Genomic DNA, 24,859 nt, shown 5'->3' with positions numbered 1-24,859 from the left:
GTTTGGCGACCCCCGTGAAATGGTCGTTCGACCCCAAATGGGGTCCCGACCCACAGGTTGAGAACTGCTGTACTAGAGGCTCTTGAAATGTTGTGCTGCAAGTCCAGTAAGTTATATATAAAACTTTCAGCTGAAAGTTTAGCAGTCTATTTTGTTGGGGTTCTTTTTCTTCCTGGAACTTTGAGGAAGACTTGTTTATTTCTTTAAAAAAATTTCACTCATTTCATTAGCTTTTGTGGAAGTTTTCAAGGTAAATGATCCATTGGGGACTTTGGCCATAGGAAGGCTACATCAACCTAAGCAATAAACTAATCTAATTTCATCCTTTGATGTAAAAAAGAATACTTCCATTTTGCTAGAATGAGTTAGAAGTCTGTTTAAATATCTGCTAATAGTTCATCACTTTGTACTAATCCTGAAGTACAACTCTTCCACTTTTCCAGTTCTCTTCATTACATTTTCCTAATGTGTCTTGTAAACTGAATGGCATTGATGTGAACTACTTTGAAAAACAGTTGCAAGTAAGTAAGGTTAAAGTACTTTAAATGCATTTTGGACACATTATGCAAAGACCTGGTTCTTTGGAGAAGGCCTTCATTTTGGGAATGATTGACAGAAAGAGAAGAAAGATCAGCAGCAAGGTGGATAGGCTCAGTTATAGTGGCAATGACTGCCAAGTTGGAAGATCTGAAAGTCTAAGTTTGGGACTGATCGTCATGGAGAAAATCTACCTACTATTGTATTATCTATAAGCAAACAGGCATTTTCAATGTATGCATGTTCACATTTTTTACAATGTAATGTATAAAAATTAATTCGTATGCTTTTAATAACATTACACTGCTTTTGATAAAAAATAAATGTTATTAAAAGCATAAGAATTATGCTTTTTATGTAGAAAATTATGAGTTGTGTGACTTGCTTATTCTGCTGTCCAAATGGTGGTTGGACAGTTTCAAAGTTCCAATTTTCCTTTGTTTACCTACAATCTGGTCTTAAACTAAATTATTCTTCAGAGGATGCTTCCAAAATAGAGAAATATCAAAAAGCAGGAGATGACAATCCTGTATTTTAATGTTATTATTTCTGTTGTTATCTCAGTATTTTCAATTGATGACCGTTGATAGTATTTGTTGTCAGAAAAATACAATTTCAGGAAATCCGATTTTTGTTGACTACATAATGGGGAACGACTGATTGAAATTAGGTATCCTATGATTTGCGAGCATAAATATTTTCTGGAGTTGCAAGTTATTGTATGAAAACATTCAGTGACTTCAGTGACACTGGCTAATTAGGAAACATACTGCATTGCATCATCATGTAATTAGGCAATGTGGTAATTCTAATCCAGTAGGAAAATCTTACCGTATTTCCCTGAAAATAAGATCGGGTTTTATTTATTTATTTTGTCTCCAAAAGAGGCACCCGGTCTTATTTTGGGGGTAGGTCTTACCTCACCTCCGGCAACGACAGCCCCACCCAGCTGGTCCACTTCTGGGGCAGAAGTTCTGCAGCTGCATTCGGGCCTGCATTTTGCAGTCAGGTCTTTCCAGAAGGCTTAAGCAGCTGAGTACTGAGCTATGGATTCAATAGCTTGGTGCTCAGCTGCTGAGGTCTTGCAGAACCCAGCTATGGATTCAATCCATAGCTCAGTTCTTGGCTGCACAGGCCTTCTGGAAAGCCCTATGACTGAGAAATGCAGACCTGGCTGCAGAAGAGGCCTCAGAAGAAGAAGTGAGCTGGCAAGGAGAGGCCTGGCTGCAAGGTAAGTGGGTGCAGGGCGGGTGGGGCAGCTCCACCCCCACCCCCACCTTAGCTTGATTTTTAGGTGTGTGCCTCACCCCAAAACTAGGGCTTATTTTTGGGATAGGGTTTATATTAGGCCCACTCCCCAAAATCAAGCTAGGGCTTATTGTTGATGTAGGCCTTACTTTTGGGAAAACACGGTAGATGTAAGCAAATCTAGAACTTTTAGCAGGGAACAAAATCAGAAACGGCTAGAAAGTGCCAAAGTTTAAGAATCTGTTTACAAATCTGTTTGGCATAGGTAAAAATATTTCCATAACACACACACACACATACACAGACACACACAGCTCTTTACAACTGAAGAATCTTTGTAGACCTCACTCTTACACAAATTTATTCAGAAGTATCTCACTGATATTATACTGTTGTTTTTCAATTCCATGTTTTTCAAAACAGTCTTTTAAAATAATGATTGTAGTTCTACATAGAGTTAGAAGAATCTCAGTTGATTATGACTGATTATGTCTGATTAACAATCATGAAGTTGTTCTACCCAAAGGTAGAATCTAGATTAGAAGAGGTTGTATGGCTCCTCTTCTCATTTTGCATCCCCCTGGAATACTGTCAACATTGGCAAAATGGCTGATTTTGGAGAATATGATTGTTAGCTATAAAAGTAAAGATAGAAACAGACATTAAACCTTTATTAAGCAAGCTACCTATTTTCACCTTTTAAACTTCCTTCCTAATCATTTCCCACAAACAATGTAAGCTCATTTGATTTACACTGGTTTATGGGATCAGCCTATTTATTATTTTTTCATAAAAGAACATTTCCAGTAGTCTCCACAATAGTAGCGATGTCACACATGCAGCTGCATTCACACTAATAACATTGCATCCCATTGCACCCCAACATCTGACATTACCATATCAAAGCATCATTTTTGTAATACATGTCATTTACTCCATACCTATGGATAGGTGATAAAATGTTTCCATATATATATATATATATGTATAAGACAAAATTGCTAACAAGATCATACATCCAAAAGAAAAACTGTTATATATATATATATATATATATATATATATTTACCTTGAATGTACACCCTGTCAGCCCAAATATGGGAGAAAGAAATCTTCTTTCTTTTTCTTTTTCTTTTTCATATATATATATATATATATATATATATATATATATATGACAAAATTGCTAACAAGATCATACATCCAAAAGAAAAACTGTTTTTCTATCTAGACATTTTCACTGGAATTTTATCTTCTTAAAGTTTTAATCATCGAATTGTATTAGACTAAAACAATTATTACTATCAGTCATCTCAGCATATCTGGAAAGCAGGAACTGTATCTAAATTATAATTAGGCAGGTGTCAAATGGCCATGCCTGTAACAGTTTTTCATTTTCACTCAGTAACACATAGATGCAGTGTTCCACTATTAATCATTAAGCCAGTAATTGATTGATGCTTTGTATATTGTAACATATACAAGCTCAAATAATAATTCTGTTCATATGTTTGTTTCACCAGATAATTGGAAGTTCAACCAATCCATTCAATTTTGGTTTACAGTTCCATCTGAATGTCCATGTAATTGGTTTATTTTTCCTTACTGTTTTTGGTATTGATTGTAATCATCTTTCTGTGACTCTTACTGTGCTTTGGAACATTCATTTTTCAAAGCAGTCATGCTAATGAAAAGTATCTGGCAAGAAGGATAGATTCCATTTTATACTGATATTGCTACTGTTCTAGATTACTTCAGGGTTGGCCAACCAAAGATGCACAAAAAATCTTTGATCATATCTTTGAATGACTATGGTGAGGAGGAGCAACCTAGAGTCACTTCTTTTAAACACTGCCAGAAACATCTCAGAAGATACGTTAGAATTGCTAATAGTATGAAAACGTAGTTATAGAAGCAGGTTTTCAGTTAAAAAATTAGCATTCTATGAGAATGTGATCAACAATAGTAAAAGTAATTGAATGAAATGATTAATACAGCACTGAATTGTCCTGCAGCAAATTGTTCAGTGGAGAGTTGGCTGCAGTGAGTTGTCCCATGATAAGTTGGCCACAGCAAGTTGTTCTAGAATCTAGAGCCTCTATATTGCATTCATGGATTTTTCAATACTTCAAAAAATAAATCTCTGAAAAGATACTCTTCAGTTTGAAATGTGAGATTCTTTTTTTTCTAAGTATAAAAAAGAATATTGCCATGGGTTCAATTAGCTGCAGATTTAGTTATTCTGTGAAATTGGACTTCTTAGAAGTGTGAGAGTTTTTTTCAATGTGAATACCACCTATATTTTCCTATCCAAAAATCCACACACAAATTGTGCCTGAAAAGCTGCATACGTAACATTAATGAGATTGAAAAAAGAGTTTAAATTAGGCAACTATACATTAAAGAAACATTGACTGTATGAACAAAGAATAAAAAGGTAAATTGAGTAAAAAAAAACCAACCTGTTATATGGTTATAAAAGCAAGAGGGAAATATACTCAAAAGTCCCCAAAGTTCTGAGACATTAAGCATTGTAAGTAATCAGAGAAGCAAGTGTTATGAGATTGTGCGAATATTATAAAAATAATATTCTGAAGGACATGAATAGTTTGAAAAAAGAGATGTAATATTTCATATAGATACATACAGAACAAGTATTAACAATATATGTTGAAAATAAAATTACTGTTCCTAGTGTATAAATCAGTGATGGCAAACCTTTTAGAGACTGAGTTCCCAAACTGCAACCCAAAACCCACGTATGCATCGTCAAGTGCCGGGTGGGAGTGGCCCATTGGGTGGGCATGGCTCATTGGGTGGCATGGCCACAGTGGTAACGGCAGACTGAGTGAGACCAAAAAGTTCAATCAATCAATTCCAACTTTGAAGATCTTTTTTTTTCCCGTGAGAAGTTGAAATTGACTGATTGAACTTTTTTTTTTTTTTTGCACACGGTGGCGGAGGCCTAAAGCGAAAAGGTTGTATAAAACCCAGCTGAAGGCCTAGGACTGGGGCGACGGCGCGTGTGCCCACAGAGAGGGCTCTGAGTGCCATAGGTTCACCACCACTGGTATAAATTATTATGACAAAGCTCTAAAGCAGCTTTTCCTAGGCTCATGTTTTTCAAATATGTTGGAATTACAGCTTCCAGAATTCTTATGCCTGTTGTTCATTCTGGCTAGGACTAGGTTATTCTTTGATTTGTACTCATAACATATATGTGAACATTAGAACATCTTGTATATAAACACTGAGTAGATTCAACGATAGGGAAAACAACACCAAGGTCCATTGATAAAAAAAAGATGGAAAGAAAAGATCTAAAATTTAAATCCTGGGAGGGAGGGAGAGATGGATGGATGGATGATAGATGAATAAATGATGGATGCATGGATCAAAGGATGGGTGGATGTGTAGGATGGTGAGAGAAGCAGACTGATTTGTGTGTTCTATGATAGGCATATCTCTACATGTATTTTTTTGTCTGCTATGTCATATTTGGAAGCTTCTGCTGTAAGCAAATTCCTAAATACTGTACAGGGTTGATTGTTTTCATTATTGAGATTTATTTGTATGTCTGATGTGAAGTCAGATAGCAAGATTTGCCTGTTTCTATTCATAATACTAAGGGAAGAAATGCTACACTTCAACAGCTTTCATAATGATTACAGATCCCATTAAGTATACATTATATCACCTGTGCCTTCTCAGGACCAGGTTACCACCCAGATGGACCAGGTAGTTCAGCAAGTGGGGCAGAATCTAGCACAACCAGCAGTCCCTTTACCAGTTCTGGCCCAAGATTCGTCAGCTGTTGGAACAGCAACTTTCTGATGCTGTGTGCTCATCTTCACCTACCTGGCAAATATGATGGGAATCCTGGCAAATTTGCTACCTTCCTGAATTATAAATCTCTATAAACTTAAAGCTTTTTCCATGGATCAGTCTCACATATCATAGGTAATTAGTCTAATAATGAAACAGAACTGCAAAATAGCCATAGTTGAAAAATTGGCAACTTCCTTTCTGGTACAGAACAGCACAGGCTTGGACAACTGCATCAATGTTATGACACTGATAAAGTCTAACTTCAATGATTCAATTACACAAGTGACCCCTAGTTGTGGAAACTATAATCTCCAACAGGGTAAGTGCCAGGTGAGAGAATACCATTGAATTTCTGCTGTTAACTCAGGATTAACTATAATGAAAGAACCTTAACAGACCATTTAAAAGAGGAATTATCAGATGAAATATAAAATTAACTTATTCATCAGGGCATTTGAAGATTTCTAGATCTGCTTGGCTATTGATGGGAGGCTTAGGAAGTTGTGATAAAAATACAAGAGGGCAAGGGAAGATGTCGTTCCTCTTACTGTGTTTCCTCCATCACCCCGACTCACATATATGTACACCAGAGATTTGGGAAGTTGAACCCAAGTAGCTGAGAACTGAGTTTCAGTATCTGTCTGAGAAAACTGACATTGACCCACAAAAGGCTTACATTTTTATTATAAAGAATCTCACCATATAATGCTGTCCTAAAGCCCCCTTCCTTCCAGAGCATCAATAGAAGAATGTATTGGGTTCAAATGAATAATCCACATATTCATTAGGATAATAGAACCCTTGCTTCTTTATCACACAAAGTTTACAGCCTGCGAGTTCTGAAATACCTATGCAATCCACAATAGTCTCGCTTAGCAAGAAAAGGAAAGAGAAAAGTGCAACACCACCTCATTTGTTCTCATTCTTGAAAATCAAGAGTCCCATGAAATGCCACAATTTGATATCAAATATAAAGATAGCTTGCGTAAAAGTATTTATTGATGAGAATTTACAGAAATTTGCCTATCTTCCTCCTTTCTTCCCCTATCATTTTTATTAATAAGAAGGATAGCTCCCCATATATTTGTCTTTGATTATTGGCCTTGAAGTCCATAAAAATTAAGGATAATTATTGTCTTTACCTTGTTCTTTGAAGAAAGTTAACATTTTAACTCGAGATAAAATTTAACAGATTTTTATTCTTATTATCTGAACAGCCAGACAGAATTCTGTATATGAAGTGGTTGGCTACATAAATTGAACAAAAAATAAATACACAGCAATGTTGTATGGATTTGTTAAATGTACCTTCGTTCTTCATGTAATTTATGACCAATTTTCATAAATTTTGGGTGGCTTTGAATTGTGTAGTTGGACAATTTGCTCATTGATTCTGAGAATTTTGTTGTCAATACTGGAACATTCAGGTAATTTTTCAGTGGCTTTGTGATTATAGTCTCTAGTATAAATTAAAGGCTTTGACCTGCCTGTGCTGGATTGTTTGGGCAACTATAGTTCCTCCGAACAAATCCAGATGGACCTGGCTAAAGTAGAGCTCATTATACTTTGAAAGAAAATGTCTCTTGGCTGTCAAGATCAAGAAGTCATCAAAAGGTTCATTGATTAGAATAAAAGGGAGGAAAAAAACTAGAATTTAAACCAGGAGCAATGTGCGTGGGGGGGGGCTGTTCGTGTGCATGATCTATGACATAATTTTGTTTTCTGTAGCATGTAAATTATATGTAAATTAATACACATTTTATTACCGTAGAATTACCATGTTATATTGTGTTAAACTATAACACAATATATAACTATATAAACTAACATTTATTGATACATTTAATATTTACTGTACTTAGTTACTTTGTAATTAAGTATATTTGAGTCCATGAGCCTTACTATGTGAATAACATGGATAGAATTTAAAATGAAGTATATCCACCTTGGTTTTTCACAGATGGTACTAGACAGGAAGAAGCCGAAGAGGAGCTTAGTGAGGAAGAGCCTTGGTTTGGGAACTCTTCAGAAACCCCATCAGAAGCATCTTATGGAGAAATCCAGGAGAACTTCAAATTATCCTTTGAGGATAGGATCCAAGAACAATCCACATCTCCAGATACTTCTTTGGGTAGTGGGACTCCTAGCAGCAACACATTGGAATTGGTGGTTGTTGAGAATGAGGGCATGAGAGATGTATTACAGAACAAGGAACATCTCTCTTCTAGCGTATCTTCTATCTGTGATGATGATAATAATCCTGGCCCAAACAAGCCGTTGAGTAGTAACTTGAGACGTCTGTTGGAGGCTGGCTCTCTCAAGCTAGACACTACTATCACAGTTAATGGCCGGGTTGAGTCCCCAGTAAATCTTGGCTCAAATATCTCTTTTTCTCCAGCTACACATCATGCCCAGCAGCTAAGTGTCCTTGCAAGAAAGCTAGCTGAAAAACAGGAACAAAACGATCAGTATGGCCCAAACACAGGTTTCATATGGAATCAAGGCAAATGGTTGCCTAACTCAATGCCCTCTTGCAGCTTGTCTCCAGATTCAGCAATTCTAAAATTGAAAGCCGCTGCCAATGCAGTCCTTCAGGACAAGTCTCTTTCTCGAACTGAAGATCCAACAGTAAGGTTTGAAACCTTCCCTTCACCATTTAGTTCTCAATCAGCAAGCTCCACCTTGGCTGCATTATCAAAGAAGGTCAGTGAAAGAAGCATGACTCCTGGTCAGGACCACTCACCACCAGCAAATTCTTTCCTTTCTCTCACCTCAATGACTTCTTCAGCAGCCCTACTCAAGGAGGTGGCTGCAAGAGCTGCAGGCAGCCTTTTGGCTGAAAAGAAAAAGTCACTGATTGTAGAAACCCCCCTGCAGCTTTCAGACATGAAGCAAGAGAAAGTGACTCCACCACAGTCTTTGGAACTATTGTTACTCCCAGCCCCTAAAGGAAGAGCTTCTAAAACCACAAATTCAGGTAGGAGTTCTCATTTTGCTCTAGATTCTTTATACTGTTTTATCTCTGTATCATTTGCATTATAGCTAAATAGAAGACAGCAAAAATAATTGTATTCACAGCGGTCCGCCATCTTGATGCCTGAAAAGGAATTATTGTTGCAAATATTTTTTCTGTTACGGACAAAAAAAAAAACAACATATCTGGAAATACCTGCATGGAATTTAATAGGGGAAATCAAATAATTGTTTATGTTTTACAGTACATAAGATTATGTTTAATAATATTTTCATCACAAGGAGATAATTTATCAAATTGTTTTGCCCTAACAACATATTATTTCTGTTTTACTTTCTTCACGTTTACATGGTTTTCTACAATGCCTCTTGCATTGTGCCCAAAAGCATGCTGGTAATTCACAAAGCTTTTAAAACATACTAAGCCATTCTCATCACTGCCTGCCATACTGCATTTTTGACCATTTGTATCTTCCAAGTGGTCTTCAAGTACTCGTATGTAGAGCATATTGCCATGAGGTAACTAGAGTAATAGCTGTCTAAGCAGCCTTTCAATACAGAAATGCCATAACTGCTACAAAAAAGGATGTTGCACAAAGGTTTCTTTTTATAAATTTTATTGAAAGGTTTTTATATAAATAAAAGTTAAGAAAGAAGAAGTATATAAAAGAAAATTAAAAACAGATAAAGATAAAAGAAAAAAATGCTAAAAAATGTTAAAAATTCTAAGAGAGATAAAAAAGTTAAAGAAGCAGCTTCTGATCTTCTTTAACAGCAGTTATAAATAAATGTTCTAGCATTTCCCCCCTTTAGAACTACATTAAATATTTCCATTTCCCCCCTATACAATTCATTTTAAGTCCAGAAATCATCATTTCATTTTCTTTCCATTTTCAGCAAAAATGTCCATGAAAAGATTTCTAGTCTTTTATAAAAGTATTTATTGTTTTCCTAATCTAACAGGTCAACAGACCTTTCTACAAGTTCTGCATGTTCACAATCCACTTCTTCCATTGTGGATACTTCTATATTGTCCCTTCTTCGTACATATAGGAGCATGTGGCAGTTACCATATGTAAAATCAGTTGTCCATGAGTTCTTTCTATTTGTTTGTCCATAAATCCTAATTAAAAAAAATCTGGTTTCATATGAATATTAATTTTTATAAATTTATTGCATCACTGTATGCATTTGTTTCCAGTACTTTTCACTTTTTCACATGTCCACCATGCATAATAAAATGTTCCTTCATGTTTTTCATATTTCCAAAGTAATTAGTCCCTTTATACATCTGAGACAATTTCTCTGGTGATCTGTATCTCTGGTCCATCATTTTATAAAAATTCTCTTTTAATTGTAGGACAGTATGAATTTTAAACTTTTTAACCACTTTCTCTCCCATTAAAACCAAAATTCTTCCCCATTTTGTCATATACACTTTAACTTACCCGTGTTTCCCCCAAAATAAGACCGGGTCTTATATTAATTTTTGGTCCAAAAGATGCATTGGGACTTATTTTCCGTTTAGGTTTTATTTTGGGGGAAATATGGTACTAAATGCATCCATCTGGCTAACGATCTTAACTGTGGCTTATTTTGGGGGTAGGGCTTATATTATGAGCATCCTGAAAAATCATGCTAGGGCTTATTTTCTGGTTGGGTCTTATTTTGGGGGAAACACAATATTTTTTCTGTTTCAAATCTCTACAAAAGTTTCTACTTTTTAGCAATCTTGTGTTCAACATTTGTACATAATTCATTTTCAAATTGTTTTATGATATTCTATACTGGGCATTGACAATTAAATCCCTCTGTAATCAAGTATTCTCTGAATTTCCGCTTAAGTCCTCCATTTTCCTGTACTAACAAATCTTGATATATTATCTATTTTTCTTTGCCTGATGTCTCTGTAAAATAAAATACTTGTGCTGATGCCAATAGAAATATTTTTGGACAAAGATTGGGTCTTTTATTTATTCCACATTCTTAATGTCATGCTTCTAATAATGGTAACTTTGACTTTATCATACCGTTTTTAAAAAATGCCACTCAAATCTCAGGTTATGCTCTTATAGTTCCAACATTCTCTTATTTCTCAACAATAGTCATTCTTTCATCCAAACTAAGCAGCAGGTGGCAGAATACAAATCTAGATATACTGGGGTTTTTTTTGCCACTGCTGAAAATCTGCATCATTAGTCAAAACAGGTATTATTTGAAAAAAACAAACAAACATCATTCTAGGTAATATATTCATTTTTACCATAGAAACTCTTCTCAACTATGATAATTGTAACTTTCCCCATCTTGACATTTTTCTTAATTTTACTTCATGACATGATTTTTGAAATTATATATAGTTCATGATTATCATAGTAATATCTATATCTTTCATTTTTTTTCCTCAGTCTTAAAGCTGTTTCTGTTTGATCTTCCATCTCATATTTTTTGTTAATATCTTTGTTGTTGGTTATTTTAAATCTAGCAAATGCATCAAATTCTTTTAGTTTTTCCAATAATATTCTATTTCTCTTAACTGGTTTTCCAAAATTAAAACTAAATCATATGAAAGTGCCATTGGCTTATATGTTTCTCTCATCCAGCAATTTCACATAGATGTTAAATGTGAAGAGACTGACAAACTCAGTAAAACTCTCCAAAGGAGGGCCCTTGAGGACTTTCCCCCCCTTTTCCTCCTCCATCAATAGTAACTGGAAGGAAGGAGAAGAATCACCATAAAACAGTAGCCTCAATTCCCAATCCCTGTAGCTGGTCCAGAAAGACACTGTGATAGTACTGAAAACTGCTAAGAGAAGGATAACAGAATCTGTATTCCTATTGAATCCTGCTTGCAACATGACTGTAATTCCAACCTTTTTCTCAACAACCTTGAGAAAGTTGAATGAGGTTGTTCGATTGAAGTTTTTTGGGAGGGGAACTCCTTCAAAGTTTGAGGGCTCCATTCCTTCTCTCAAAGAGGCAGTACGGACTCAACTTGCAGGTCACCTCCCTTGCTGCCTTAATAACCCAGGAGGGACCTGGATTAAATAGACAGGAGCCAAGCCAGACCAAGTGCAGAGAATCTTAGCAATAGCACCTAAACTTATATATTGCTCCATAGTGTTTTATAGCACTCTCTGAGCAGTTTACAGTGTTGACATATTGTCCCCGGCACTCTGGATTCTCATTTTACTGACCTCAGAAGGATAGAAGGCTAAGTCAACCTTGAGCCCTTCAGGATCAAACTCGAAACTTTGGGCAGAGTTAGCCTGCAATACTGCATTCTAACCTCTGTGCCACCAGGGTTCTTGTCAACTTCTTCAAGAGTTACCAGCTCAAACTCATCCCAGGTCACTTCACGAGATGGAGTTGTTAGCATTTTGATGACCCTGACCAGCTGGAATCTAAGAGTGGTTCTAAGCAATTTTATTTGCCAGATAGTCAGAATATATCTCAAGCAGCCCCACAGATAACTCTCTGACCTGTCTTTCCCAGCAGGGACTGAGTAACCTAAATAGGGCCACTGTATAATTATCCCCAGATGCATTAAGGGTAGAGAAATATTTATATTTTTCTGCTTTTATTGCTATGAGGTAATCCCAGATGTTTGATCAAACTTGCTCCTAGTCTTCCTCCAGGGATGCTTGAGCATTTCTTTGGGTGCTTCATCTCCTGGAGCTCCTCAGTAAACCAACAGCCACCCAACCATTCCAAGCAGCAGCTAAGTGTTGGCTGAATTATCTTACATCTTCAGGAAATACCTTAACTTCTTCTGAGTCCATCAATTGTCTGGGGAAAGCCAATCACATTGGCCTTAGACAGGTGAGGTGGGTGACACTATATCTTTAAACATGAGATGCTGGCCAGTGCCTCAAATAGAAATATAGATCATGTTCACAGCAATTATGAATTATGGTATCATCATACTGAAGGGGGAAAACAGAATTTTGTAGAGTATGCTCCATAGAATCTATTTATCTCATTTTGCTCTGAATAATACTCTCATTTTTTTAGTAGAAGGTAATACTGTTAGGAAGCAATGAATAAAATTGATAACCAGGAGACAAAATGTATGGAAAAAGCTGAACATATTCTAATGTCTTCTATAAAGTATGAATTTATTCCTCCTTCTTATGATTCAAATTGTTTAACATCTAACTGTTTAATATTGTTCCCACACAATTTTAGAAATATTGTTCAGTGCTATTGTGAAAAGGGAAAACTTTAAGAAATTTCACCAGAATTTATTTTTTTAAAAGTAGTATGCTGTTTATGCAAAAAGAATGAATTTTGAGCATTGCCAGTTGATGTCTGGTCTGCTATACAAACATTTTAGTAACCAAAGCTTTTTTCCAAGTTTAGCATGAAATGTTGCTCAAAATGGATTGCCACTTCTGGACACCCTGCATAAATCTTGGAAAGACATGTATGAAAGTAATAAAATCTGACATCCTGCAGTGAAATCTGATAATGCATATTGACAAGATAAAACAGTACCATCCATAATGTATAATATGCCAGTAATGGCGAATCTTTTAGAGACCAAGTGCCCAAACTGCAACCCAAAACCCACTTATGCATCATCGGGTGCCGGGTGGGTGTGGCCCATTGGGTGGGCGTGCCCATTGGGTGAGCGTGGCTGCGCTGGTAACGGCAGACTGGGTGGGACTAAAAAGTTCAATTAATTCCAACTTTGCAAGAAGAGAAGTTGAAATTGACTGATTGGTTGAACCTTTTTTTTTTTTTTTTTTTGCACATGGCGGAGGCCTAAAGCGAAAAGGTTTTATAAAACCCAGCTGAAGGCTGAGGACTGGGGCGACGGCACACATGTCCACAGAGAGGGCTCCGAGTGCCACCTCTGGCACCCGTGCCATAGGTTCGCCACCACTGATATATGCAATCAAACAGTGAGAAAAGAAGGTCAAGCAAAGCATATGGCATTCCAGATACTGTGAGATTCCCATAATCTCTTAGCATTTGTCATTCTAAAAAGGGCTAATGGAAATTCAAGAACTTCTGAAGATTACGTTTTACTTGTACAAGAAGGAATATTTCTTGATCCATAAGCTAAACATTAAGAATTGGGGTAGCTTTCATAGAAACACCATTGTTTTTGATGCAAACTGTCCACATTATGCTACTTGCACAAAGACTCAAACAGCTTTCAGAGAGAACAAGATTGTGTGCTTGGCCCCTTCCAAATTGTGCACTAGTCCACCTGTTGCAATTATTTCCACATTTGCATAAGCAGTGGCACTCAAGTCAACAGGAAGTCATGTCGCAAGCATAGCTGAAGAGAGCATTTGTTGCTCCTTTAAAAATATTTTTCCCTTTGCTTTAGCAGTGTTTTAAGAGGCTTATTATTCACAATGTCATGCTTATTTCATCTTTTATACACAAAGTAAGTGAGACTCTTGAATGTTGCACCTGAGCGTAACAGAGAAACAGAGGTCAAAAATGCCAACATTTGGCAAATTCATACATGTTAAAGTCTAGAACATCTAAGGATTTTGAAAGTTGACTTCTAATTCATCTGAAAGACCCCAGACTAGGGGCTGTATAAACGCTTTAAAAGAACTACTTTGAAATGCAGGGGAGCACATATGAAATACTGTTTTTGAATAGTTAAGGCAGCTGTGTCTTTTTCTAGGTTCTTGTGGATACTTCAGGATGATAGGAAGGACAGTGAATACACATGTATGTGGAGACAGCTGAAAGTAACTTGAAGAAAATGCTTCTGTGTTTATGTGTGTGTGTTTACAATGTTTCATGTCCTTAACAAGCCATTTATGATACCCTGGATGAAAGTAGGTCTAATATGAAATGCATATGCTTGCTGATCTTTCGAAATTATCCTTTGAAATTATCCCTTGGATTGAAGCTTCTTTGGTCACCTTTATTTCCCAATTCATCTTGAAAATATTAGAATAATGATGAGATGAATACGATGATGAGATAGTATTGTTTCTGGAGGTTAGATGCTAATATTGAAATACATGATACTGTGCAACATTCAACTCTGTTGCAAAGAAGTATGACTTGGAAGGAAATGCATCTGTTGGAGAAAACTGTTATGCATCTGTTGGAAAAAACTGTTAGAAACTGAACTGAGTACAGAAATGAATGTATATTCGCTATGAAAATACTCATTCATATTCCATTTATTATTTTCACAATCAGAACATAAGATATTTTATTGTACAAGTTTCTGGATGTTATTTCTTGGGTCTCTTGCCTTTATAGGTACAGTATATGTCCTGTCCAGCTTCCAATAAGATATATGTCATTCCCTCATTGGCAGCATTTCTTTTTTTAAAAAAAAAACAACAACACATTTTATTGGGTTTTTTAATTCTTAAGACAAAGTACTCAGGACACACCGTGGTGATGGGGTAGTCAAACATCCAAAACCAAAACATATATACATAATACAGTCAATACATCAAATATTCTCTCTCTTTTTCTCTCAAATAGCATAGTATATTTAAAGTAATCCAATTCTAGCTTAAATTTATTCAACCTGAACCTGTTTTAAAGCTTTATGAATTTAAAATACCGTAATCAAATTAACTTTAAATAAAAACATTATCAATTCAGGAATCCCTTCCAAATATATTCTAGTTCCTTAATTTTAACATACATCTTATTTATTTCTTCTTCCACTATTATCCCCTATTTAAAATAAAATATTGATCTGTCCTATACATATCTAATCCATCAATTAATTAATCTCTTTAAGATGACAGAATAATATCAGACCTTAAAACATTACAATCCATTAGACAGACTTCAAATTACATCCAGTTAATATCATAACTACTAACATCCATGTCATCAAAAATCACATCATCTTGTTAAATTAACTCAGTTAATTATTAATTCAATCCAAATCTAAAACATCTCTTCAATTTTCTTCATTCCATTACATAATAATTTTCATACAAATAAAGCTATCATTCTAAAAAAATACATTCTTAATCTTCTAGATTACCTTTAATCCATTATATAATTAAAGCGACAAGATAATATTAAGCTTTAAATCATTTCAGTTCGTTAAGCAAATTTCAGATTTCATCCAATTGATTATCATGCCTTACCACATCTATATTATCATACAAAAACATCATCACTAATTTAAAACACTCAATTGATTATTAAAACAATCCAGATCTAAAAAACCACCATTTTTCCCATTCCAGTAAATAATAATTTTCATCAAAATAAACCTATTATTCCACCAATTACATTCTTAATCTATTTTAAGATATCTGTTCTAATAATCACCCCCCTATTTTTCCCCCTTATTTGTAAGTCTGAATCTTAGTCCTTAAAACAGTCCATAAATCAACAGTGCCTTTTAATCCATTACACATCATTTTAAATTTCTCTTTTCAGTCTTATTCTGGCCTTCTTTCTCCTCATTGGCAGCATTTCTTATATGTGGTATGTACAGTGCTTTTTTTTCTAAAAAAAAAAAAAAGGTACCGGAACTCACATACGTCATACAACCCGCCTTGCCTATCCTACAAGATTCCATCCAAAAAAGGTGCCGGAACTCCGTTCTGGGTGTTCTGTGAGAAAAAAAAGCCCTGGGTATGTAGGTCAAAGCTGAGTACTCGACTCTGAAATACATGATGAATTAAATTCTTTCACTATTATCAGCAATCCTGCTTACAGTCAGAAAGGCTGTTTTGGCAATTACAGGCCAGTGACCATATATAGCATTGTTACATTGCACAAAAAATGGCGTAAAAGGAGAAATAGTGAAGGTGTTGTGCATTATAAGTCACCTGAAAAATGTCTTACCTGTAGCACAATCATCTGTTTCAGGGAACTGTTTTGTTGCAATAAGGCAGTATCTACACTAGAGCAATACTACTTCCAGATAGAATTGCTATTTGGTAGGCACATTACAGCAAGTTCAGGATAATGTTAAACATGAGCAGACAGTGTGCAACTCAGCACATTGCATCATAACTGCAAGGGTGTTGAGGATGTTTCAGAGGGTTGTCCCCCCTCCTCTTTTACAGACAGTAATTCTTAAATCATCAGTTCCAATTCTGCCATTTTTTATTTTTTTAAATATAAAATTTAACAGATTTTTATGAGTAAAAAATATACAAAAATGAGATTAAGAAAGAAAACAGAGATTATCTTCTTTGTATAATTACAAACAGACTTAATATCACTCCATTTCCTTTAAAATTACATTTCATAGTTTGCTTCTTTCCCATTAAATTTTTTTTTTTTGAGAATGGAAAGAAGACATGTATGTGAAAGTGGACAAGGTGTACAGTAATAGCTCAAGAAATTAAAAGTTAAGAATGTGCAAGAAACAGACCTATGTACGTTGTCAGGAAGAAGATAAGAACTGTGACAACATCTTTATATTAAACTAAGAATTAATAATACTAGAGTACTAGTAATATTGCTAATTACTAATACTAATTCTAGTACATAATAGAACTGATTATAAAATTGATTTGTTTGATTTTCCTGAAATGGACAGAAATTTATTGGTAATTTCTGGATTTGCCAATTGAAAATGGTTAAATATGGGAAGAATTAAACTATGTAATGTAATATTAAAGGTGGTGGAGTGATATTAAGTCTATTTGTAATTACTGTAAAGAACACCAGAGATTGCTGATGGGGTCCCAAACCCACTTTTGAGTAAAGTACATAAAATAAAAAAGTACTTTTTATTTTATGTACTTTTTCTCTATCTTTTCTTAAAAGATTTTGCTTTTAATTAGTTTTAAATTTTGTTACCTTTCATTTTGATAATGTCTTCGTAGCGCTAAATGTATACTCAAAAATGGGGTTTGGGTCAAACCCAGCGTCCTTCAGGCAAACACCCTGCTTCAGACTGAGAGCTTGAGGTCTCTTCTTGGCTCCTGGCATTTTACTTACAATTTACTCACAGATTCTTCTGTTGGTTTCCTCGTGAGGAGGAGCCTTATGGAGCCTTTTTGTCCAGAAAACTCTGCTGGTCTGGGTTTGGTACCAGGTCACTGATTTTTGCCTCAGCATCATCACTACTTTTGGGAGATGCATCAGCTTGCCATTTTCCCCACCCGGAAATCCCCCCTCCATATAATTTTCTTTAAATTACCATTTATTATCTGTGAGTGTGTGTTTGATTGCAAATGACTGTGACCCTGATTGCACTGTCTGCAGTGGTGGGATTCAGATATGTGAACAACCAGTTCTGTGTGTGGATGTCACTTCTGGAAGTCCATTCTGGACCTGGGCAACTAAAAATTAGCTACCAGTTCTGCCGAAGTGGTGCAAACTGTTTGAATCACTGAACTGCAGTCACTTGTGAGACATGTCAAAATTAGAAGAAAAATGGAGCTTTTAGGAAAATTGCCATCTGGAGGTCCACGTAGAATATACCTTTTGTGTTTCATAAAGTGAGGCTCTGTTCATGGAGTCTCTGAGGTGCTACCATAAGTACTTGGGTTATAGCTGACAGATGGCTCTACTTTACTTATCTATTATAGCATATATCCATTAGTAGAAGGCTTTCTCCTCACTTTCATAAATCATTTCAAGTTTCAGAATAATCAAATCTGAGCTATGAGATCGTAAGTGAAGCTCACAGAATCTTTCAGATCTAGATTATAAAATCAAGCATGTCTGAAGGTTATGAAATAGGAAATTATGAGGTTATATAGTATGTTTTTCATATTAGCAAGATACAAGGTTGTGGCATTCTTTTCAAATGAATGTTTCTAAACCCATATAGTGAGCACAATGCATTGTTCTTCGAATTGTTGAAGGCAATTGATGTCTTTTTCTGAGCTTATGCAGCTGTTTTCACATGCTGAAACACCTTGGAGTGGCTTGAAATAAGACAAGGTTTAACTACAAATAGTCCCCAATTTATGAACATAATTGAGCCCAACATTTCTGTTGCTGAGATAATTATTAAATGAATTTTGCCCCATTTTATGACCTTTCTTGCCACAGTTAGTAACATGATTGTTAAATGAATTGGGCTTATCCATTGACTTTGCTTGTCAGAAGGTTGCAAAAGGTGATCACATGACCCCCCAGGATACTGCAACTGTTATAAATATGAGTCAGTTGCCGAGCATCTGAATTGTGGTCTCATAAACATAGGGGTGCTGCAATGATCATAAATGTGGAAAAACGGTTATAAGTCACTTTTTTCAATGCTGTTGTAAGTTTGGTCACTAAATGAACTGTTGCTAAGTCGAGGACTATCTGTGTTTCAAAAGTATGCTTTTACATGCTCTCATGTATTACTTTCAGATAATTAGTATAGATTTATTGGAAGGCTGTGTTTAATATTGCCCAATGACTTCTGTGTATGTGTGTGTATGTATACACATACATACATACACATGCTCACACATACATATATACATAGAGCGCTAAGTTTGTGGGGGTTGCATTTAACTATAGTATGCATAGGCATCTAGGTAAGTTTCACAGGTTTTATTCACCTTTCGTGATGCTAAAAGGGATTTTCAAAGCACATTCAGAGAAATTAACTTATACACATTTTAAAAGTGAAAATATAACTTCTTTTTATTCCAATAAATGTTACTAAGAATTATATTAAACATATAGAATCAACGCAAGAACCTAATACAAAAATACAATTTAAAAAAGAAAAAAGAAAATTAAAATGTTAAAAGAAGATTGCTAAAAAAGAAATAAGAAAAAGAAACGTTTCTCTTCGTTGCCAGCAAGTATATTCAACAATAAGTTTATCACTCTCTCTTAAAATATAATGAAATACATTCTATACCTTATTCAATTTTCTGTAAATTCATCTGTAAATCTTCAGCTCTCTATTAATCAGCAAAGGTGGAGTAAAAAATCAACAAAAATACCTAACAATTTAAGTATATAATCTCCCTTTCCATTTAATTTAATGACCATCATCCCTCTCTTTAATAATCAAAATCTACTCTCAATCAACAATTAAACATTACAAAATTGAAGTTTTCTCCTCCTCCTCCTCCTCCTCCTCCTCCTCCTCCTCCTCCTCCTCCTCCTCCTCCTCCTCCTCCTCCTCCACTACCACCACCACCACCACCACCTTCTTCTCTTATTGCTTCAGGTGTCTTCAGGGACTAACAAAGTTCCGGTTCTTGCTCTTCTGGTGGCCTCAACCATAGTTATTTGATGCTGTTGTAGTGTGTCTTTAATGTTGTCCCTCCATCTTCTGCGTCTGTCTCATATTCTTTGACCTTCACTTTTTTATATGTCTCGTACAGTATGGAATCCCAAGACATCCTCTCCAGGTGTATAAACCACTTTATTTGCTGTTTTAAGATTGGTTCTATGCCAATTCTTTTTCTTATGATCTCATTTCTGATTTTATCTCTTCTGGTCACTCCAACAGCTTTCCTCAAACATCTCATTTCTGTGGCGACTAATTTTTGTTTTTATTTTATTGTAAGTGTCCATGTTTGGCACTTGTAACATAGGGTGGAGATGAATATGCTTTGTATGAGATGCTTCTTTGTACTGATCTTATGTTGAACTGCCTGATATTGTAGGTGAGGAGCTAGCTGTCCTGTCCCAATATTTGGTTTGCCTTACTGCATCATATATTAATGTCTTCTTCTGTTTTACTAACATTGGTGAATGTTGTTCCTAGATATTTGAACTTTGATACTTGTTTTATACTCGTTACCTCTATTGCTATGTTTAAGGTATGCTTTCTTCTTCTTATTGCCATTACTTCTGTTTTCTTTTTGTTGATTCTCATACTATTTGTCTTGCATTTCTGGTTCATAGCTATAAGATGTTGCAATTTCTTAACTGTACAGTTAAAGTTTCTCAGCTTCTTGGATGAGAAGTGAAATGTTTTCAAAGAAAAAATAAAGTCAGTTGCTTTTTGGAAAAAACACCTTTGGGACAACTATGACTTGGATGATTGAGAATCTCCATGGATATCACTTCTGCAAATATCAAAATAAAGAACAAATTCTAATTTTGAAAGGTTTCTGCTCTGCATATCCTGTTGATACTCTGTTTTGAAAAATATCATTTTTATCTACAGTTGTTACTTTAATATTAGTTAAATAAGTCCAGGTTTAAAAAAATATAGATAACTTAATACAACAGGCTCAGTTTTGAATATGTAAAACATAAAGTTTTCCTGCTGTTTCTGATGAGTGAAAAAGTTTGAAGATTGCAGATTTTTGCACACAGTTGAACAGTAACATAGATGGCATAATGGCTTTTGGCCATTCACTCAAAAATTTCACTAGTAATTAAAAAAATTCACTAGTAATTAAATAGAAATCTTCCATTAACAAGCACAATACGGTTGTTTAGAATATATAACATTTGCATATGAAGAAATTCAGTCTTTGAATATATTTACAACCTAAATAGTGTGAGAAGGAATTTCCCACTTCTGCTTTTTAGTAATTAATTGGCTTTCTATCATCTGACATAGGTAGTCCTTGACTTACAAGCATTCGTTTAGTGATTGCTTGAAGTTACAACAGCACTGAAAAAAAAATAACTAATGCCCATTTTTCACCCTTACGACTGTTACAGCAGCCCTGTGGTCACATCATCAAAATTCAGACACTTGGCAGCTCATATTTATGATGGTTACAGTGTCCCAGGGTCCTGTGATCACTTTTGTGACCTTCTGATAAAGTCAATGGGGAAGCCAGATTCACTTAACAACCGAGTTACTAACTTAACAGCTGCAGTGATTCACTTAACAACTGTGGTTAAAAAAATTCATAAAATGGGGCAAAATTCACTTAATAACTGTCTTGCTTAGCAACAGAAATTTTGGACTCAAATATGGTCATAAAGCAAAGATTATCTGTACTCACTTTCCAAAGTGGGCATTTAAAAACAAATGAAATGCATAAATGTATTAACCCTGCTTCTTTAAATTAATTTACTTAGTAGTGAATCCCAGAGAATCCCTTTGAGCTTCCAAATATACATAAACAACATAGTGCTGGAAAAAAGGCACACATATCCATGATCTTTAATGAGCAGAAAATAGAGAGTGATCTCCACCTATAAACCCTGCTTTCAATAGATGTTCCCTGCAATTAGAGGTCAGCTTAAGGTTTCCTTTCAACATGAGGTAACTCCTTCCCTTTGGAACAATCATTCTGTTTTAGCTCAGTCTACCTTATAGGTTTGTTGTTGAGATAAAAGGAGAAGGGAACCCCATATGTGCTGCTTTGACCTCCTGGGAAAAATGGAATGTATTAAATATTTCAGTATTTTAATTGAGTGAATGTGTATATAGGTGTCCATGAAGGAGTGCAACAAAGAAATGTACATTAGCTGCAAGTACGTAAGGATGGAATTTGTGTCATCATATCCTTTTAGCGACAAAATTATTTTGTAGCAGATGTCCATGATAAGTAATATATAGGGATGCTAAGCCAGATTTTACTGTTTCTTACTCTGATAATATTTAAAAAAATAAAGTACTTAAATTTAAATAAAATTTAAGAAAAATGAGGACCCAGACTGTTGGAAGCAATATACTGATGTTGTAACCCACCAGAAAGTGCTGTAAAGCACTATGGGGAGGTGCAGTATATAGGTTTAAGTGCTATTGCTATTGCTAGATCATAAAAGCATTCTTTATAGGTTAGCACATGCAGTAATTTATGAGAACATGCAGCTTTTATCACTTAATTCCAGAACATTAGAACTAGTAACATTTCAGTTTTTCAAGTAAGACCAACAGCTAATGAATGCATTAGGCATTAGATTTTAATATTCTGAGAGTATGCCTCGGATTTTGAAAGTTTTGAAAATAATCAGATATCCTTTTAGCAGTCACAGAACTATTTTCTGTTGCTACAGTAACATTATAAACTTAAACAGAACTAGAAATGTGCAGTGTATTGTCAGATGCTTAATTATGTCAATGCAGTTGGCAGAATCCTCACATCTCTTTAGAAGACTTAACCTAATGATTATTTCATAAACTTATTACACTTTTTCATCTAGTTCCAGACTATCCTTTGTCTTGATATTGTTTGCAACAATGGTATATAATAGCCTCATATATAAAGGCAAAACTTAATACATAGGTTCTATTTGTAAAAATAAAATCAGAAGTAAATTATCATAATAATACAGGTAGTCCTTGACTTACAACATTTAGTTGCCATTCAAAGATACAACAGCACTGAAAAATATGACCATTTTTCACAGTTATGACCTTTGCAGCATCCCCATGATCATGTGATCAAAATTCAGATGCTCTGCAGCTGGTACGATTGTTGCTGTGTCCCAGTGTCATGTGATTACCTTTTGCGATCTTCTCACAAGCACAGTCAATGGGGAAATCAGATTCACTTAACAACTGGGTTATTAACTTATCAACTGCAGTGATTCAGTTAACAACTGTGGCAAGAAAGGTCAATAAAATGGAGCAAAATTCACTTAACAAATGTTCCACTTAAGAACAAAAATTTTGGGCTCAGTTGTGGTCATAAGTCGAGGACTAACTGTATATAAATCAGTCTATTAAAACAAGAGTTTGGAAAGTTTTTTTCCTTTTGATTCATGTAATTTGAATATGCCCAATTAAATGGTTAATTGATGCATGAATCAGCAACTTTTTCTGGCCCTAGTTACTATGCTACAATATTACACAGGATTGATAAAAGTTGAAGCAAGAATTTGTATAGTTTCTTTAACTATCTGGCTAAAGCTTAATTTTTTTCCTCAAGGCCTTGCTCCATTAATCCTCCAAGACAAATTTTCCACATCATGGATCAAGGCAGTCGAGTCCAACCTTACCAAACTAGGCTTCTCTCCAGCCTCAGTTCTCAAATTGGAGTATGACCAAGCAAAACAAATCTTGCAACAAAGAGTAGAGGACATCGAGAGGCAAACGGACTTAGGGATAGCTCCGCTGTTTCTGGCTCCAGACTTTTGTTAGATATGTTGCTACTCCTGCCAGTTATCTTAGCAAGTTGGAGTCAGCAAACTACCGGAAAGCATTTTCATTTGCACGGTGCCATGTGCTTCCATCGGCCATCCTGTACGGCAAGTAATACCATTGACTGAAAGACTGCTCGTGTGGCTCAGGAGAGGTGGAGACTGTTGGACACATACTCCTTCAATGCTCTTTCTATAGAGATATTTGAAAAAACCATATCCTCTCAATAATTGATAGGTATCTGTGCTGTTCTGACGCTACTTATCTCCAGTGGTTGCTTAAGGACGAATAGGCTGTGATTACGGCGCAGATGGCTAGATTCTGCACAGCAGCACTGGGAATTCGTCGGAAACATAAATAAGATAAATACTGTTAGATCCTTTTAATAATTTTTAAATTAATTTTGTTATATGTGTTCTTATTCATCATTAGATCATGCTCAGTGCATTTTTATATACGTATGTAAGTAGCATACAATTGGATATTTTACTGTTTCTGGCCATATGGCTGTAATAAACTGATTTGAATATTACACAATGGCATAAAATCCCCGAGAGTTGGCAAAATCTTACAGCAAACTCACCCCCAAATTTTATAACAACTTAGAGCAAGAATGTTCATATGAATTTAATATTTTCATGATGATTATATTAGAGGTCAATATTACATATCAACATTCTCATTACTGTTCCACAACAGGTGGTTTCACACATGCTAAGTCAAAAACAGATTACATTGGGGTTTATAGTTAAATACAAAGAGTTAGATGTTATGGCTTGTCTTGCTTATACTGCAATCTAGATTAATATTACATACTAATTAATTCAGTCCATTTGTGATATATTGGCCACAAAATGGATGAAAATCCCAATTTGACCTGGGCTAAAAGAAAAGGCAGATCATGGTTTTCTTTTGCCTTTGTATATGAGATAAAAAAGTTAAAATTTCTAGTTCTGCTTTGTAATAAACTAGAGAGAGACACTTCAATGTTAGTTTTCTTGGAATATCTTCAAAGAACTTTACTTTTAAGTTATCCAGGAAGTATAAAGAAAACCGTTCCGGGCTAAGCTTGACACTGTAAGCATTGTTGCAGAAACTAGTGTTGGGTGAGACTTCATTACATTAAAATGTAAAATGAATTCTTAATGTGGGTAAAGTGAATTCTTCACTCTACTAGTTGAGGGCCAATTTGCAGGATTCTATTCTAGATTTTCAATAGACCAACATAAAGAAGGAGGATGAAAATTTTCTCTGATATAAATCCTCTTTGATTATTTTAGCACCATTGTCCATGAAAAAGAAGCAGCAATTTATATAGTCCCTATACCACGTAGTATATGAAAT

The 24,859-nt window shown here is 35.2% G+C and overlaps 1 protein-coding gene across 10 annotated transcripts in view; it reads left to right on the top strand.

Annotated features, from left to right (window-relative positions):
- ZNF827 (zinc finger protein 827) overlaps positions 1–24,859 on the top strand; it is a 139,744-nt gene that overhangs the window by 27,747 nt on the left and 87,138 nt on the right. For 7 of the 10 annotated variants that reach the window (XR_005556197.1, XM_039338989.1, XM_039338994.1 and 4 more), the window contains exons 1-2: positions 4,751–5,932; positions 7,574–8,590. Coding sequence is in view for 9 of the 10 variants with exons in the window: in XM_039338989.1 (XP_039194923.1) it covers positions 5,761–5,932; positions 7,574–8,590 (1,189 nt within the window). In the remaining variant the exon portion in view is untranslated. Of the gene's footprint in view, positions 1–200; positions 522–4,750; positions 5,933–7,573; positions 8,591–24,859 lie in introns of those variants that run through there. The other 3 variants (XM_039338993.1, XM_039338992.1, XM_039338991.1) reach the window with 2 other exon arrangements.

This window comes from Crotalus tigris, unplaced genomic scaffold, assembly GCF_016545835.1.
Source record: "Crotalus tigris isolate CLP2741 ecotype Arizona unplaced genomic scaffold, ASM1654583v1 scf7180000017725.2566008, whole genome shotgun sequence".
In the NCBI taxonomy this organism is placed as follows: Eukaryota; Metazoa; Chordata; class Lepidosauria; order Squamata; family Viperidae; genus Crotalus; species Crotalus tigris.
This window is presented reverse-complemented; position numbering and strand designations above follow the sequence as displayed.